Genomic DNA, 15,062 nt, shown 5'->3' with positions numbered 1-15,062 from the left:
ATTATTCAAATGAAAACACCTTTTGGTTTCTGTTTGACACCCTCATATGGGGAAAAGATGCAAGTCTGCAACCTGTAAGCGATACTGTAAACTATTAAACTGTGCGACACCTAAGCAAACTCTACAGTAGTAATTAGCCAGCCCAGTGATGAAATGGACTCAGGGCTATGGGTAGAGCCAGGTAGGAGAACAGGATGCAGCAGCTGATGTCCAGAACTCCTATGCCTGTGCAAATTTTTCCACAGAAACAGTGCCTGGGTAAACTGTGGTTGACAAGAAGCCGTGCACCTCAACAGTTCTATAAGGCATGTAAAAGACACACTAATTTTATTGTCCATCGCTTCTTCTGATAGGGACCATGAATGGCTACTGACAGATGGTGATAGCTTAAGGCACCTTGTTCACAACTCCTTTATAAGGCCTTCACTCCTTGCACATAGTATTGTTGCTACAAAAACAACTTGCTGAAGAGTTAGAAGACCTGCCTGGGAAATGAGATATGTCCAGGACTGTCCAGTAGGAGCTAAGGATGTCCAGGACTGTCCAGTAGGAGCCAAGGACATACCCAGAGGAATGATTGGCATGCATGGGAAGACAGCAGGAAGCTAGTAGCAAGTATGGTGGTGGGGAGACATTAAAAAAAATTATAGTTTTATCTAGATATTTTACAGTGGAGTCAACAGGAAGTGTACATGAACTGCAATTTGTCTCAGTGTAGTAAACAAGAAACATAAGACTGATATTTGCATAAGTACAGCATTATATGCAGTGTTTCCCATCTGCAGCAGGTGTAAGGTGATTAAACTATACCAGTGAGAAGTAGTAGCGTATTATATTAAAGAGGTCATATTTGTATTTTCCTACATATCCGCGGTGGTGCAGCAGTAGCATTGTTGCCTCACAGCAAGAGGTTCTCCCATTCGATTCTCGGCTGGAGTGCGGGGAGTGCCTTCTGTGTGGAGCATGCATGTCCTCCCCGGGGGTCAAGTGGCTTTCTGAAAGACATGCATGAATGGGCATGCCTTTGTTAAAGGTTGGGCATCGAGCTGGCAACTCGGCACTGTGGTAATCTACTGCCAATCATTAGGGGACTGGAGTTCTGTTGTGGCGACCCCTAACCGAGAAAAGCCAACAGACAAACAACAACATTTGTATTTTCCTACATGGAAACACACGTTTAGGTTACATGGCCAATATTTATTAATCAAATGGTTCCTTTGTTTAGATGTTGCATGACACACACACATGCCCACATGCATTCTCACATGGTTACCATTTGAAATATTGGGACCTGCTAAAGTATGTCCCAAAACACGGAGAGTGAACAGCTGAATAAACATTCTAACATATATTAAGTCCAAAATGGCCATTTCTCAGAATATTCCATTTTCTCTGAGGTCTGGTGATCTCAGAGTTGGTATATATAAGTTCAGGTGGTATGAGGAGTGCTGGGGAGGGGTTTGCTCCCCTAAAGAAAGAGGTTTAAAGGAGAAGAGCGGTATTCCACATTCATTCTTTTCCTGGGTTTGGGTCTTTTTGTTCGGCATACCAGTACTTGGCTGACATTTCATTAAGAAAACGTGCACACACATGCATATAATATAACACAGTGTAAGAGAATGAAGAAACGACTTATTCATGGTTGAAGTAACACATTTTCTTATAGTCCGTAAGAAAAATACACGGTGGATTCAGTTATGGAAAGACAGAAGTTAAGACTATCAACTCTAAAGCATTTATTTCTGATAAGTTCAGTGCAGAAACAAAAAAAAAAAAAAAAACATTTTGAGGCTCACTATAAATGAACTTAAAGGTGGTCTAAGAAATAACTTGTTATATGTTAACAGGCACTCATTACTCTGAATGTCATAACAAACCTCAGATGCCTACTAAGTAAGATAAATGCAGTTAAAAGTTTGTTCCAATGATGCTGAAGTGACCCAGTTTCGTATCCATTTATTGGTGATTAGTACACTTGGTTAATCTACCCTATTACTGGGTAATTTGCATTTTATTTGCACTCATAAAAAGTAGATAAAAAGTCACACAAAACCTGTCAAGGAAATCATAGTTTCAGTCCCAAGGTTGTGGCATGTCCTTAGAAAACACTCACAAGGGTTTAGTCAGGTTTCTTGAATTGTACATAACGTTCATACTACAGTTTCTCACCCAACCCCCTCCCTTTACACTACATGGAATTAACTCTCCAAAAACATGACACCAAGGAGTAATTACTCTCCTCAGGCCATAGGCATCCATCAATCAGATACTAATCAGCTTGTCATAACAACAGCTGCTTACTACTGCCACAAATAATGTGCGTGAGTTTGTACATGTATGTGAGTGTGTGTGTGGGTGGGGTGGGGGTGGGGGGTGTGGAGGGAATTAAAGTAGAAACTGTAATCTAAAACTGCAGCAAACTTGCAGTCCTGTACAACACAGCATTCATTTTGCTTCATCATTTTATTTTCCAGAATGCTCCATGGTGTCTCAAATACTGTCACATCTGTCAAACACATTTTGGACTCTAGGGTCATCTGTAAACAACATCATGATTAGCATTTGCCTAAGAACATTCAATTAAACTGTTACCATGTGTGTAACAGAAGTAGCACCATATATAACATTATAACCATGACTTTTTGTATTAATGTTAGAAATGTGGCACTCAGAGTGTTACTATACAGAGCTGGCCTTTGGCCAGGAACTGCCCTACTTCGTTCCGTGGCTGGTGGATTCCATGCCATCTGAGATCACTGGTCAGTACCAGCTATCAGTGAGCAATTCAGTTGGTCACAGGTGATTGACTACAACAAATATGAAGTCACTGATCAAAAGTGAAGCAATCGTACCTCACATCCTCTGGCCATTGCAAACCCTCCTCCCAACAGCAGGATAATGTTCCAGGGCACAGTCTCTTGAGTTCTTTTCCATGACATGAGAGGCTTAATTGGGTTGTTTGGAGCTGTCAAAACAAAATGACAACAGAAAACAAATGTTAATACAAGTGTTAACACAGTGATTTCTCATAGTGCTAATTCCTAACTGTAAGGAATGATATTACAATACTTAATTTTCTATAAAATGCAATGCAAACTGCGAGTGACCACACCTACCAATCCACAAATAAATACATTTTTTTGTGAATCTAAAATACACTGCTGAAGATATATTAAGTAGATAATCAATGGTAAGTATACAGCACAAGACTGTGTATACTTTAATAAATAAAATAAAGATCAGATTAACAGGAGAGCAGAGCCTGCCCAGGATTGAAGATGCATGCATAGCTGTAATCTTGTGCTGAAAAAACATTATAAAACTAATTTCTATTGTTGAAAACAATTTCTGCTCCTATGAAATGTAATGCAGATGTAGCAATTTTAGAAGTGTTCAGGTACCATCTGAACAATTTAAAAGCTGTTGTATTCCACAACAAGTTTCTGAAGGAAGACATTTTACAAAGGAGATTTTAAGCAGAACCAATCACAGCAAAAGTGAGCCTATTTTTAACATCTGTACATCAAGATGAACTTAAAAAAAGTACCCCACCTCATTTTCTTTCCTTGCTATTTTTAAGCAGTGTAATATATAACAGTTACCAAAAAGAATGTCTTAGACATTTTCAAAGATTTTATATATAATACAGGCCCTGGCCTTACCTCCAAACAAATCTCATGTGAGTTAATTGTCATCACATCCCCTATAAATGGGGAATTCCTTATGTCTTGGAGATCTATGAATGACTTTAACATATTTTATTCCCTTTTTTGTAAATAACACCTTTTAAATTCTCATGCTACAAATGGGAATCCAAGCATTATAATGCATATTTATATTACCTCGTGTATACTGTACTGTTTGTAAACATTTTTATGGTGTGTGTAATACTTTGTGGACCTTTTCTCCCCGGGCCTCTGCTGAAAAAGGGCACAAGCCCAGTCAGGCATTCCCGGTCAACAAATGTCAAATAAATAAATAAATATAATACAATTTAATAATTTACTCAAAGTTTTTGTGGTTTCCAAACACACCTAGAATTGCACACAAACATCATCTTAGTTCCTGAGCTTTTGTAGGTATGAATGTTCTAAATGCAGCAATTTATGTAAAAGCAGCAATTTTGAAAATATTATTAAAATGGTTAGACACTGCCTATAATTCAAATTGGAACTTACACACTATTCTCTATTTAATTGCAGTAAATCAAGAATGTATACCACTCAAAATGACAGCATATTTAATCCCTTTTTGATATTTATTGGTAATTATATGCAGTTTGGTGTTACAACACCCTTTCAATAAAATTACATAAATTTTATTTTAAAAACATTTAAAGAGACATTTTTAAGTAATAGTGATCTAAAACTCTAGTTTGAGACACTTGCACCATTTAATATAACAAAAAACTTTTTTTTTTGAGAATTCTTCTAAACAAAATCATTAAACTCCGAGAAATAATACTTTTTCATGTTGGTACCAGTTTCTTGATGGCACAAAAGTTAAAACAATGCAGGCATTCATTTACAAGTATGACCTTACTCCACAAGACTGGCTTTACTTACAAGACATTAGAATATGTGCAGAAGACACATTTCTTCCACTATTTCACTCATGATATAAATAAATATTTAAACTAATTCTAACATTCTGTGAAGTACTTATAATAAGCAAGAAATAGGAAATATAATATCTAGACTGTCTACAATTTTTACAGTTAATATCAACTTAAAGGATAAATTTTGGAGCTACATCAGAATTGAAAATAATTCAACCCTTTTTGAAGATATTAAACTTCAGTTAATAAAATCTATTAAGAGAATCTCCAGCTCACACTAATTTGGGCAACTTTCCACATGAAAATTCCTATGTAGAAGATGGTTTTGAGGAATGTTGGAGGTGCAAGCAAATGTGTATTGCAGACTGTTCTCATATTATCCTAACATAACCTATTTCTGGAACAAAGTTTTAGACTTCCTTAAAGCTTTATGATGTGCTTTCATTCTATACATAAAACTTCATCCAACACCATTAAAAAGTTAAAACCATTTAAATAACTTCTCATATGATCAGACAATTGCTCTTCTTAATGAATTAACACTTTCCTTTTCAGCATTATTTTGCAACTTTCCCTATCACTGATGCCAGGAAAATTGCATGCATTCAACCTTATTTACCAACAGTATTCTTTTCAGTCGACCTCATCCGTGGCATTAAATTTTTCCTCATAGTTATGCACTTGTTGTATAATATACTTTATTACCAACATTTGTATGACATGTGCATACATGTTTAACTAAGGCATAACTTAATTCTAATTTTTCAACAACACACAAATATTTATAAACCCTCATATGGAATTCTCTCACTGTTCGCCCCTTGTAAAAGGCAGAAGAAAGTCTACATGGGGCAATATATACAACAAATTTAGATTTACAAGTATAGTTATTTCTTAAAATTATTTCAGTTTATTGCTTTCACTTTTTGTCTCCTTCCAACATATGCTTGCAACAATTACAACTAGCACATGTATACATCCCTTTGATAAACATACCAGAATTTTCCCCCGAAAATTGTAATTTTTATAGTTCTTTCCTCTTTTAGAGAAAAAAAGTGGATCTTCACCTAAAACATATTTTAACTCAGGGAAGCTCATAAGAAATTTCCAATTTGCTTTTACTATTTCTCTAATACCTCTTTCATCAACTGAATTTTCTAATATACAGGCCAAAGAAAAATCTTTTCTTGCTATTGATTCTTTTTAACTTGGCATACGATGTTCACATATAATCTTTCAGCTTCTTTTATTTTTAAATCCATCCATTAAATTATTCACTATTGGTTTTGGGTACCCGCTATCCTAACATTTTTCTTTCATTATTTCACATTCAACATTTAAAAATTCTGTATCATCTGTAAGCCTGCTTATTCTTGAAAATTGACTTTTAACATTGTTTTTCCTTAAGATTAGGCTGATGCATGCTGTTACAGTGCAAATAAGCAAACATTTTATTTATTTTTCATTTGTTTCCCTGGAAAGTCCGAATGGGTCAGGAACCCATTTTCAGTGGAGGCCTGGGGAGAAAAGCTCCAAATGATACATGAAAGTTAAGACATTGTACATGAACAAGACAACAGCAAGTATTAAAGCACAAATTAAATAAGAAATGAATACTAATAAGTACAGGGAGTTAGATACAATAATAACACATACACTAGATAGGCAATACTAAATAAAAGTAATGTGTTAGATTGCAACTTTTTATTTTTATCAGGTAGGACTGAGGTAAAGAGTGAGGGCCAGGAAGAGGATCAGAATATTAGAAGCAAGCTCATATTTAGAAGAATTGTGGTGTAAGATGGGAATAGTTAAGGGTGTAAAATGCATAAAGTTTCTTAGTTTAATATAGTAATGCTTAGTGGATGAAATTCATGGCCTAGGGATCTCCAGATATGAAATGAAAGGCCCTAGACAGTGGATGGAGTTCACCTGTTAGGGAAGGAGTAGGTCGGATTACAAAGAAAATGCTTTTTTGGGGTGTGCTTGAAGTTGTAAAAGCACTCAATGGTAGTAAAGTCTGTTGGCAGTGAGTTCCAGACTTTGGCAATAGCATGACAGTATAGGTACTGTCCAGCTCTTTTGTTTGGAATGTAGACTGTTAGGAGTTGTTTATTTTCAGAGCAGCGGGTTCTGGTAGGGATGTGGGGTTTTAGGACAGATTTGATTGCTGGGCAACTATCAGGTGTATATATCATTTTATGTGCAGAAGACAGCTGAACTATGTTTATGTGATTTGTGAGTTTGAGCCTGTTTAGCAGTTTCAGAGCTAGGGAGTGATAGTTGTTTCAGAGCTAGGCAGTGATGGGAACTGTAGGAGTAGCCTGTGGCAAATTTGGCAATTTTATGGTAGCATGATTTGAACATCTTTTTAAGAGAAGATTGTAAACTGGTGTATAAGGGGGCTTCATATAAGAGAGAGGGTAGCAAACAGGTGTTAGTGAGGGTTTTTCTAGTGGACTTATCAAACAACATTTTTTGTCTATTGAGTGTTCCTAGTTTGATGTGTGTTTATTTTTAATGTTGGAGGTGCAAGCAAAAGAGTATTGCAGACTGGTCTCATATTTTTTATGATTGTCCTAACATAAGTTAGTTGCAGATGTGTTCAAAAGTTAGTCTGTTGTCTATGGTAATGCCTAGTAGCTTAGCTGTGGGAACTGTTTCAATTTCTGTGTTATCCTGAGAGAATATTTTAATTTCAGATGAGATTGTCTTTGCTGAGAAAAGCAAGCGTTTTGTCTTTTTAGGATTTAGGAGTAGCTGGGCTTCTTTCAGCCATGTCTCTAATGAGGTGAAGGTGGTTTGGGTGAGTTGTTTGGGATACATGTTATTAGAGAATGACATTATGGTAGTGTGATCTGTACATTGGATAATGGAGCTAAGGGGTGATGAGGTGTGAAGGTTGTTGGTGAAAACATTGAAGAGTAAGGGTCCAAGTATTGGACCCATATGGTACCCAAGTTGTGTTGGTTTGATATTGGGATAGTTTATTTTGCCATTTAATGCATTGTTGTTGGGTTGGATAGGCAGCTTGCAAAGCCTACAATTAATAGCTGATGAAGAAGTTTGTTGTGGGACACTGTGTCAAATGCCTTTGATAACTCTAGTAGTAAGACAGAAGTGATATTACCAGACTCAACAGATTTGGACACAGTGTCCTTGAAGGAGATTAGGGCAGTGGTGGTGCTGTGTGATGGGTGAAAACCATGTTGGATAAGGGCAATTCGTTTGTTTTGGATGAGATGGTAGAGCAATTGCCTACGCATGCATTTTGTCAGGAGTTTGGAAAGAGGAGAGAGAATGGAGATTGGTCAATAATTGGCTAGTTTATTGGAGATGCCCCCTTTATGTAAAGGAGTGATGACAGGATATACTATGGCTTCTGCAGCAAATTCTAAGTATTGAGGGGGGAGGTTGTCAGAGGAGAGGGAGCATGGTTTTAGTTTTTAAAGTAGTTTTTGAATAAGAGAGGTAGGGGCAGGTTTAAGAGAAAAGGGGATAGAAGATGCAGTACTAGTTTGTTGAGGAGGTGAAGGTTTTTTTTTTTGCTTGTGCAGGAATCATGCAATAAGGGTGGAGGGGGATCAGAGATGGGACTTGGAGTAGTTGTGGCAGTGGAATTTGCTAACAGTTTGCTTATGTTATCTATAAAGTGAGAGTTAAACAGGTTGGCTATCTCTGAGGGAGTTTTGTCAGGGAGTGGTGATTGAGTTTGTTTATAGCCTGGGGTAAGGAGGTTTGAGATGTATTTCCAAAATTGTTTTGTGTTGTTTTTGTGTTTTGCCATTTGGCTGGGAAAGTGGGATTTTTTATTTCATTTTTTTTGTCTAAGTTCACTAACTTTTTTGCTTTGTTTTGTAATTGTTTATATTTGATTAGGTTAGCATCAGATTTGTTATTCTGCCATTCCTTCCAGGCTTTATCTCTATCTTGTAAATGTTGTTTGGTATTTTTTGTTAGCCAAGGAGCATGATTATTTTTTATTCTTTTGGTGAGGAGGGGGCTAGGCTATTGAGAGTATTTAGAAATACATTATTGAAGTATTCAAGGGCATCTTCTAGTGGTAGTGTTTTAAGTGGATTCCAGTTAGTGTGTTTTAGGATTTTGTTAAACCTTTGTTAGTCAAAGTTCCTGATATTTCTGGTGGTTTTGTATGTGTGGGGACTTCTAATTTGTGGTGTGGATCTATATATGAATATGGTAAGTAGTCACTATGAGTACTGGGTAGAGTGTAGAGATCAGAGTAGTTGACAGGATTACAAACCAGTATCCAATCAAGAGTTGCACTTAGGGTATTGCTGTTATGCATATGGGTGGCACTGATAATGAGGTGGGTATAACCATAGAGTTTATGCTGTTATAGGGGAGTCAGTCAACAGATCTTGCCAGTTAATATTGATATCTCCCTTAATTATAGTTTCATGTTTTCTGATATATCCGCGGTGGTGCAGCAGTAGCATTATTGTCTCACAGCAAGAGGTTCTCCCATCCGATTCTCAGCTGGCATGCGAGGAGTGCCTTCTGTGTGGAGTCTGCGTGTCCTCCCCGCAGGTCGAGTGGCATTCCGAAAGACATGCATGAGTGGGCGTGCCTTCATTGAAGGTTGGGCGTCGAGCTGGCAACTCAGCACCGTGAAAATCTACTGCCAATCGTTAGTGGACCAGAGTTCCGCTGTGGCGACCCCTAAATGGGAAAAGCCGAAAGACAACAACAACAACTGTTTTCTGATATCCAGGAGAGGATATCTTCCATAGTATGGATGTTTTGCCTGGGGGGTATATACAGTCCAACAATGCATATTTGTTTTGTTTTGTTAATTTGTAGGTTGTTTAGTATTTGTTTCTCTGCCTTATGACCACAAAATTCTGGGATACATGCCAGCTTCTAGAGTACCCTAAACTAGACAAAATGAATATCAGAAAATGAAATAATTATTAAGCAAGGTGTATAAAATAAAGACACTGGCTGCATTCATAAAGGTTATCACACAGTACAACTATGTGTACATTTAGTGGAACATACTGTGAGTGAATAGAACAGAATAAGCAGTATGGTAAAACTGTTCTTGAATGCAGAATGTCTATGTTTTGTGGTACTTTATGAATCCGGCCTACCATGCCATCTCTTCAAATACAGTCAAAGTAAAACTTTATTGTCATTCAGACCATACAGCAAGTGCACAGCTGAACAAAATAAAAATTTTCTAAGCTCATGTGCAAACGTACACAAAAAAATTATATATAAACGTATAAAAAAATACAGCCAAAGCAAGCTTTAAATTTTGCTTTTTATTCAGACTGTAACAGTAGCAATCTTGTTTATTTAGCAGCATGTACAGTAAACCCTGCATATTATATTTGGAAGAGAAATAACATGTTAAAAGAGTGCATATCTGAGCATTTATGTGACTTTAGGAAACATAACTGTAACAATGTCTTATGAAGACTACTTCATCTCATGCTTTAAATGTCCCGTGTTAGAGTTGTCAACACCTGTAAGTAGGAGGAGTCATCGTGCTACATTCAAAGGTTATAGGATACAGGTGCATATCTCTGTTAAATGCAGAATCAAGTCCTCTCTTAAATGACAACTAGATTACAGTGGTGAGTAATGGTAATGTGCTGGTAATAAAAATGTGACAATCTTATTTTCAGCAGTTTGAATCCTTTGAGTATTATAAGCCGAGAGAAGAGCATCAGTAATTGTAAGTCATACTTAAGCTTAGGGAGTAGGATACTTTCAGCCATCCTAGCTCCTACAGCTAGGAAATCTTTGTTTATTGAGCTCTCTTTTTTAATATCACTTCCTTTAAGAGAGTCAGAAAGTCTTCAAATTGAGAAGAAGTATCATTTTTCTATGTTATTGAAGCAGTCTTTCTGGCAACAGCCATATCAGTCCAAAAAATATATACATATATATATATATATTTTTAATTTATAAGCTAGGAGCCTTAGATATTACCAAACTTCCTATAAGAGAAATTTTACTGGACCCTGAAGCTTGAAAAAACAAAAACAAAAAAAAAAAAACAGTCTTATGCTGGAATTCATTCAGTATCAAATATTCAAAAAGGGCATGTGCCAGTCTGCTGCTTTAAGGTTTTGTTTACATTTCCAAAAACGGTACTTTTCTGTTAACGGGGCAACATCATTTTTGGCCTTGTTTTAATGTTGTCCTCTTCCTGCAACTGATCGAGCTAGTTGAATTTGCATATGCTTCTTACTACATTGTTTTGATTAATATTAGTATACAGCAACCAAAACTGAGAACAGTCCACAAAATGTAAAATATAGTGAGCACGATCTTCTGCCTCAAGTAAAGAAATGCACCAGCACGACACCAGCAATTCACAAAGCAATAACTTTTAATTCCAGTTAAAATCACAAACGGTTAAGCGCTTTCATCCACCAGGGACTTCTTCAGAACAATAATTTAAAATTGTTAATCCCTTAAGTACAATTAAAAATTACATCACATGTCCTTCATAATTAAAACCTTAAAGTGCTAGTGTCTGCAACCTTCCACCAATGAAATAGAGGTATTAAATAAACCCTTTTTCAAACAGCTGTTAGTTTATTTGCGATTGTATTGTATTAATATTAGTATCCATTTCTCTTTCACACAGAAGGACAGTACAACTCTGAGCTCACTTTGCGTGAATTCATCTCAAGCAAGACTGGTTTGATTTGGTACTTTGGATTTTTAAACAAGAAATCTACACGCTGCTTCCTTTTCTGTGATATAAAATACGTAAAATCAATTTTAATTTTGGCAATTTAATGTCCTTAAAGTATGTTTATTATTCAGGACATGCATGTTGCCAACTCAATTGTGAATTAACGTGGTAAAATCTTTTGCAGGGGTCCCAGACAGAAATAACCAGAAATGTTTTCTCCAGTATATAGCCGAAATGCTGCAAGTCTCAAGCCATACCCTGCTAATGATAAAACAAACATGGTTCATACTATGCAGTCAATCAGCCTGATTGTATCTTTTATATTCAGTTGTACTGATATACACGGGATAACCCATTCTGGCATCCAAGCATCAATAATTTATTTTTTAAAAAACTGACTAAGTCTCCTGTGTTTTAAGTATTCTCTATGGTACCAGCAAACTGACAGACTTATGAATCGCATAAAAATATGCTTCAGACAAACGCGATGGACAGTTTTAACATATCACATCAACAGTTTATAAGTAACACCCTTTTATTATTTTACGAACAAAGATTGCATAGCAATAGTGCAACCTTCTTAAAATACAACCAGTCTCTATCAAATTTGCCACCTGTTCCTCCAGGTACAGTGTTGTTACAGTTGACATTATGAAAATAGTCACTTCTCAAAAAGTTACAGGAACATTGCGGCTTTTATTTAGTAAGACGCAGCTTAGCGGAAGAAACTGCAGTATTCAAGACTGCTGCTAAATATCACCTCTGACACTCAATATTTTTGGAAATAGTGACAATGAACAAGTTTCCTTAAGACAAAAACAAGTACTTTTCCATTAACGAAGCCAAAAATGCTGTTGTCCCGTTGACAAAAAAGTACCCCAAAAACTTATATTACTATCTTTGTACATTAGCTAACTTCTGAGAAAAGTAAAATGCTCTGTGTAAGCATTTCAAAGTAAATGTCATCCAGAAATGTATTACATTATGTAACATGAACCTCCAAACTCTTTCATTTATACTGTGATGGCCGTGCCCTGGCTCAGCAATCAAGAAGCTTCAATCCTCACCACTAACACCAGGGAGGTTGTCTCATAAAAGAGAAAAGGATAACAAATACACACAGTAAAGTACAATTTCCCTTAAGTGCACACAGAGATCACAGTCAGTCTGGGGCTGGTTGCTCCCTTGCTCTCCAGGTCCCCAATAAGACTCCCCACTGGCACAGCTATAGGGTCCAGATCTCAGCCTAGCTGGCAAGCTAACCTCTAGTATCCTCTCTGTCCAGCCAGTGCTTCATGTCCCCGCCCAGGTAGCTGACACACACCCACACTTTGAGATATGTATTTATACAACTTCACAGACACTCCTGGGAAAGCCGACAGATTCTCCAGCTCTGCCCCTTTACCCAGACTATACGGTAGAAATTCCTGCCACCACCAGCTTAATAATTATCAGCTACCCAAAGGCCCTTGAAAGGGTGTCCAATTATTACTGTGCAATATTATTATCCCATTGGTAATGTGACCAATCAGTCTTAAGACTCATTAGAGTGGCTTATTATGATAACCTCTATAAATATGCAATGTACTCTAGAGCCCATCTTGTCCCTACACAAACCAGCCACAGGTAAAGGTTTTAAAATATTTAATAATAAATAATTAAAAACACAAGACAAAAATACTACACCACATAGATATCTAAGAGTTCAGAGATTACACAGAAACGTAAAACAATACAGTAGGACAGGTCTGATGTCAAAGAAAAACACTTAATCTAACTTTCTAATCTTTAGCTATTCTTAAGAGAAAACACAGTGCTATAATCTTACTTACAGACATAAAGAGCATAAGCAGTGCTGGGTTGATGGTTCAAGACAAATGCTTTCAGTCTCACTGAACAATAGTTTTTAAAACACTAACAAACAGCTCTGCTAAGGCCATCACAAATTACATCATTTTGACACTTATTCTGGAGTTCCCAGGTCACAAACTACATTATTTAGCAAGCTAACACCTGCTCAGGAAACTACAACAATAAAAGACATTTCACATGTATAGTCTAACAATTATTCCTTAAGTTAAGACAATAGAAAGAATGTGTTCAGCCAGATGCTTCGGCACCACTTTTTTTAGATAATTATAACTTCAAAGAACATTTGAAATGCTTGGCTTGGTTTTCCTTACAGCAGATGACAATGTTGCAACAATCTTGAAGTTCACATTTTACAGTGTTTTCTTTCATTTAAAAACACAAGCCTGTATTTTACATTTATTTATACAAATGATAGAATTATGTATCAAATTCTATTTGACTAGGCTGGCAGCCTTCGCCCATCTTTCCCCAATCTTCACATATACCTTCCTGTGGTATAAATAAATAAGATTTTGTTTTTATAAACAATTTGGCACAAGTAGTTATGTATTATAGGAATACCTTTATGATTTTATTTTATTGCTCTGCTAACTGTCTTTTGAGCAAAATTTGTAATTGTCTGTGTCAACCTTTTGTCATTTGAGTCCGGGCAATATTCAGATTCAGAGTCTTCACCAGTTTTTAAGACACTACCCTTAAAGCAGTTATTTGTTTCTTTTATTTACTGCATTTGATCACCAGGAAAACCCAACTGATCAAGAAAATCCCTTATGAAATGTGATGAATTATTAGGGGCCAACTGGGTTCACGTGTTCATTGAATGTAGAAATGTTGTTCAATACTGGAAAGACTTCAGATATTTTGTAAATGCTTTATGGTCTGATAACTGTCATATTTCTAACTCACTAATCCTATTCAGTGTTCCTATACCTAATGTAACACCTAAATCTCAGAATCAGTTACTCTGCTCAATTTTTGCAATTGCCAGAAAAGTTATTACTTTGAACTGGAAAAGTAAACAAGATTTGATATTTAAAGATTTTATTAATTTAGCAAAAGTTATTTGTAATAAAGGAACTGCAAACCATTTGTTATAGAACTCATAGCATTAATCATAAAAAAATAGCATGGCAAAAATTGGAAAACCTTTTGAACAAATACTGATAACTTCTCATGGATAAAATGATTGTTTATCATGGATGAATGTAAACATTGTAAATAGTTTTGTTATTGTTTTACTGTATTTGTTGTATGTACATTTGAGTATGTTTATAATGAAAACAAAATAAAAATGTTTTTGAAGTAAAAATGAAAACCCCTTGTTAGTGGAGGACTAGGGAGAAAAATTCCAACTGACAAGCATATGCACATAAGATACATACCATATACAGAGGTAGTAAACATCTATGCAAAGACAAGAGGAACAACAGATAAAATTCACATTTACATACAATGTACATGGTGGGAGTAACACTGCACTCTACAGCATGCAGAATTCCATTCTCATTACATCATACCACTAGCAGTGATGGTTTTGTGTATGTGTGCGTGCGTGTGTGTGTGTGTGTGTGTGTGTGTGTGTGTGTGTGTGTGTGTGTGTGTGTGTGTGTGTGTGTGTGTGTGTGTGTGTGTGTGTGTGTGTGTGTGTGTGTGTGTGTGTGTGTGTGTGTGTGTGTGTGAGAGAGAGTGTGTGTGTGTGTGTGTGTGTGTGTGTGTGTGTGTGTGTACAGTAACCATTTAGAATCAAGAAATGAGAACAACAAAATTATACAAACAATATAAAGAGCTGGATTCATGTTGCAATATATACAATTACTTCTCACTACAACAATAAAGGTGGAGAATATCTGTGTGCAGACTTCAGTTTTAGATTTGCAAAATCGGTTGTGAAGAATATTCAGTAATAATGGAGTAAGAGATGTTAACAACACTACCAGGTTATACCTCATACCATGC

The 15,062-nt window shown here is 36.3% G+C and overlaps 1 protein-coding gene across 4 annotated transcripts in view; it reads right to left on the bottom strand.

Annotated features, from left to right (window-relative positions):
- SLC13A3 (solute carrier family 13 member 3) overlaps positions 1–15,062 on the bottom strand; it is a 709,014-nt gene that overhangs the window by 226,512 nt on the left and 467,440 nt on the right. For all 4 annotated transcript variants that reach the window (XM_044090300.1, XM_044090299.1, XM_044090298.1 and 1 more), the window contains exon 10: positions 2,853–2,965. In XM_044090300.1, coding sequence (XP_043946235.1) covers positions 2,853–2,965 — 113 coding nt within the window. The remainder of the gene's footprint in view (positions 1–2,852; positions 2,966–15,062) is intronic.

The sequence above is a fragment of the Protopterus annectens genome, chromosome 12.part0 (genome assembly GCF_019279795.1).
Source record: "Protopterus annectens isolate FY-2018-M chromosome 12.part0, PAN1.0, whole genome shotgun sequence".
Classification (NCBI taxonomy): Eukaryota; Metazoa; Chordata; order Ceratodontiformes; family Protopteridae; genus Protopterus; species Protopterus annectens.
This window is presented reverse-complemented; position numbering and strand designations above follow the sequence as displayed.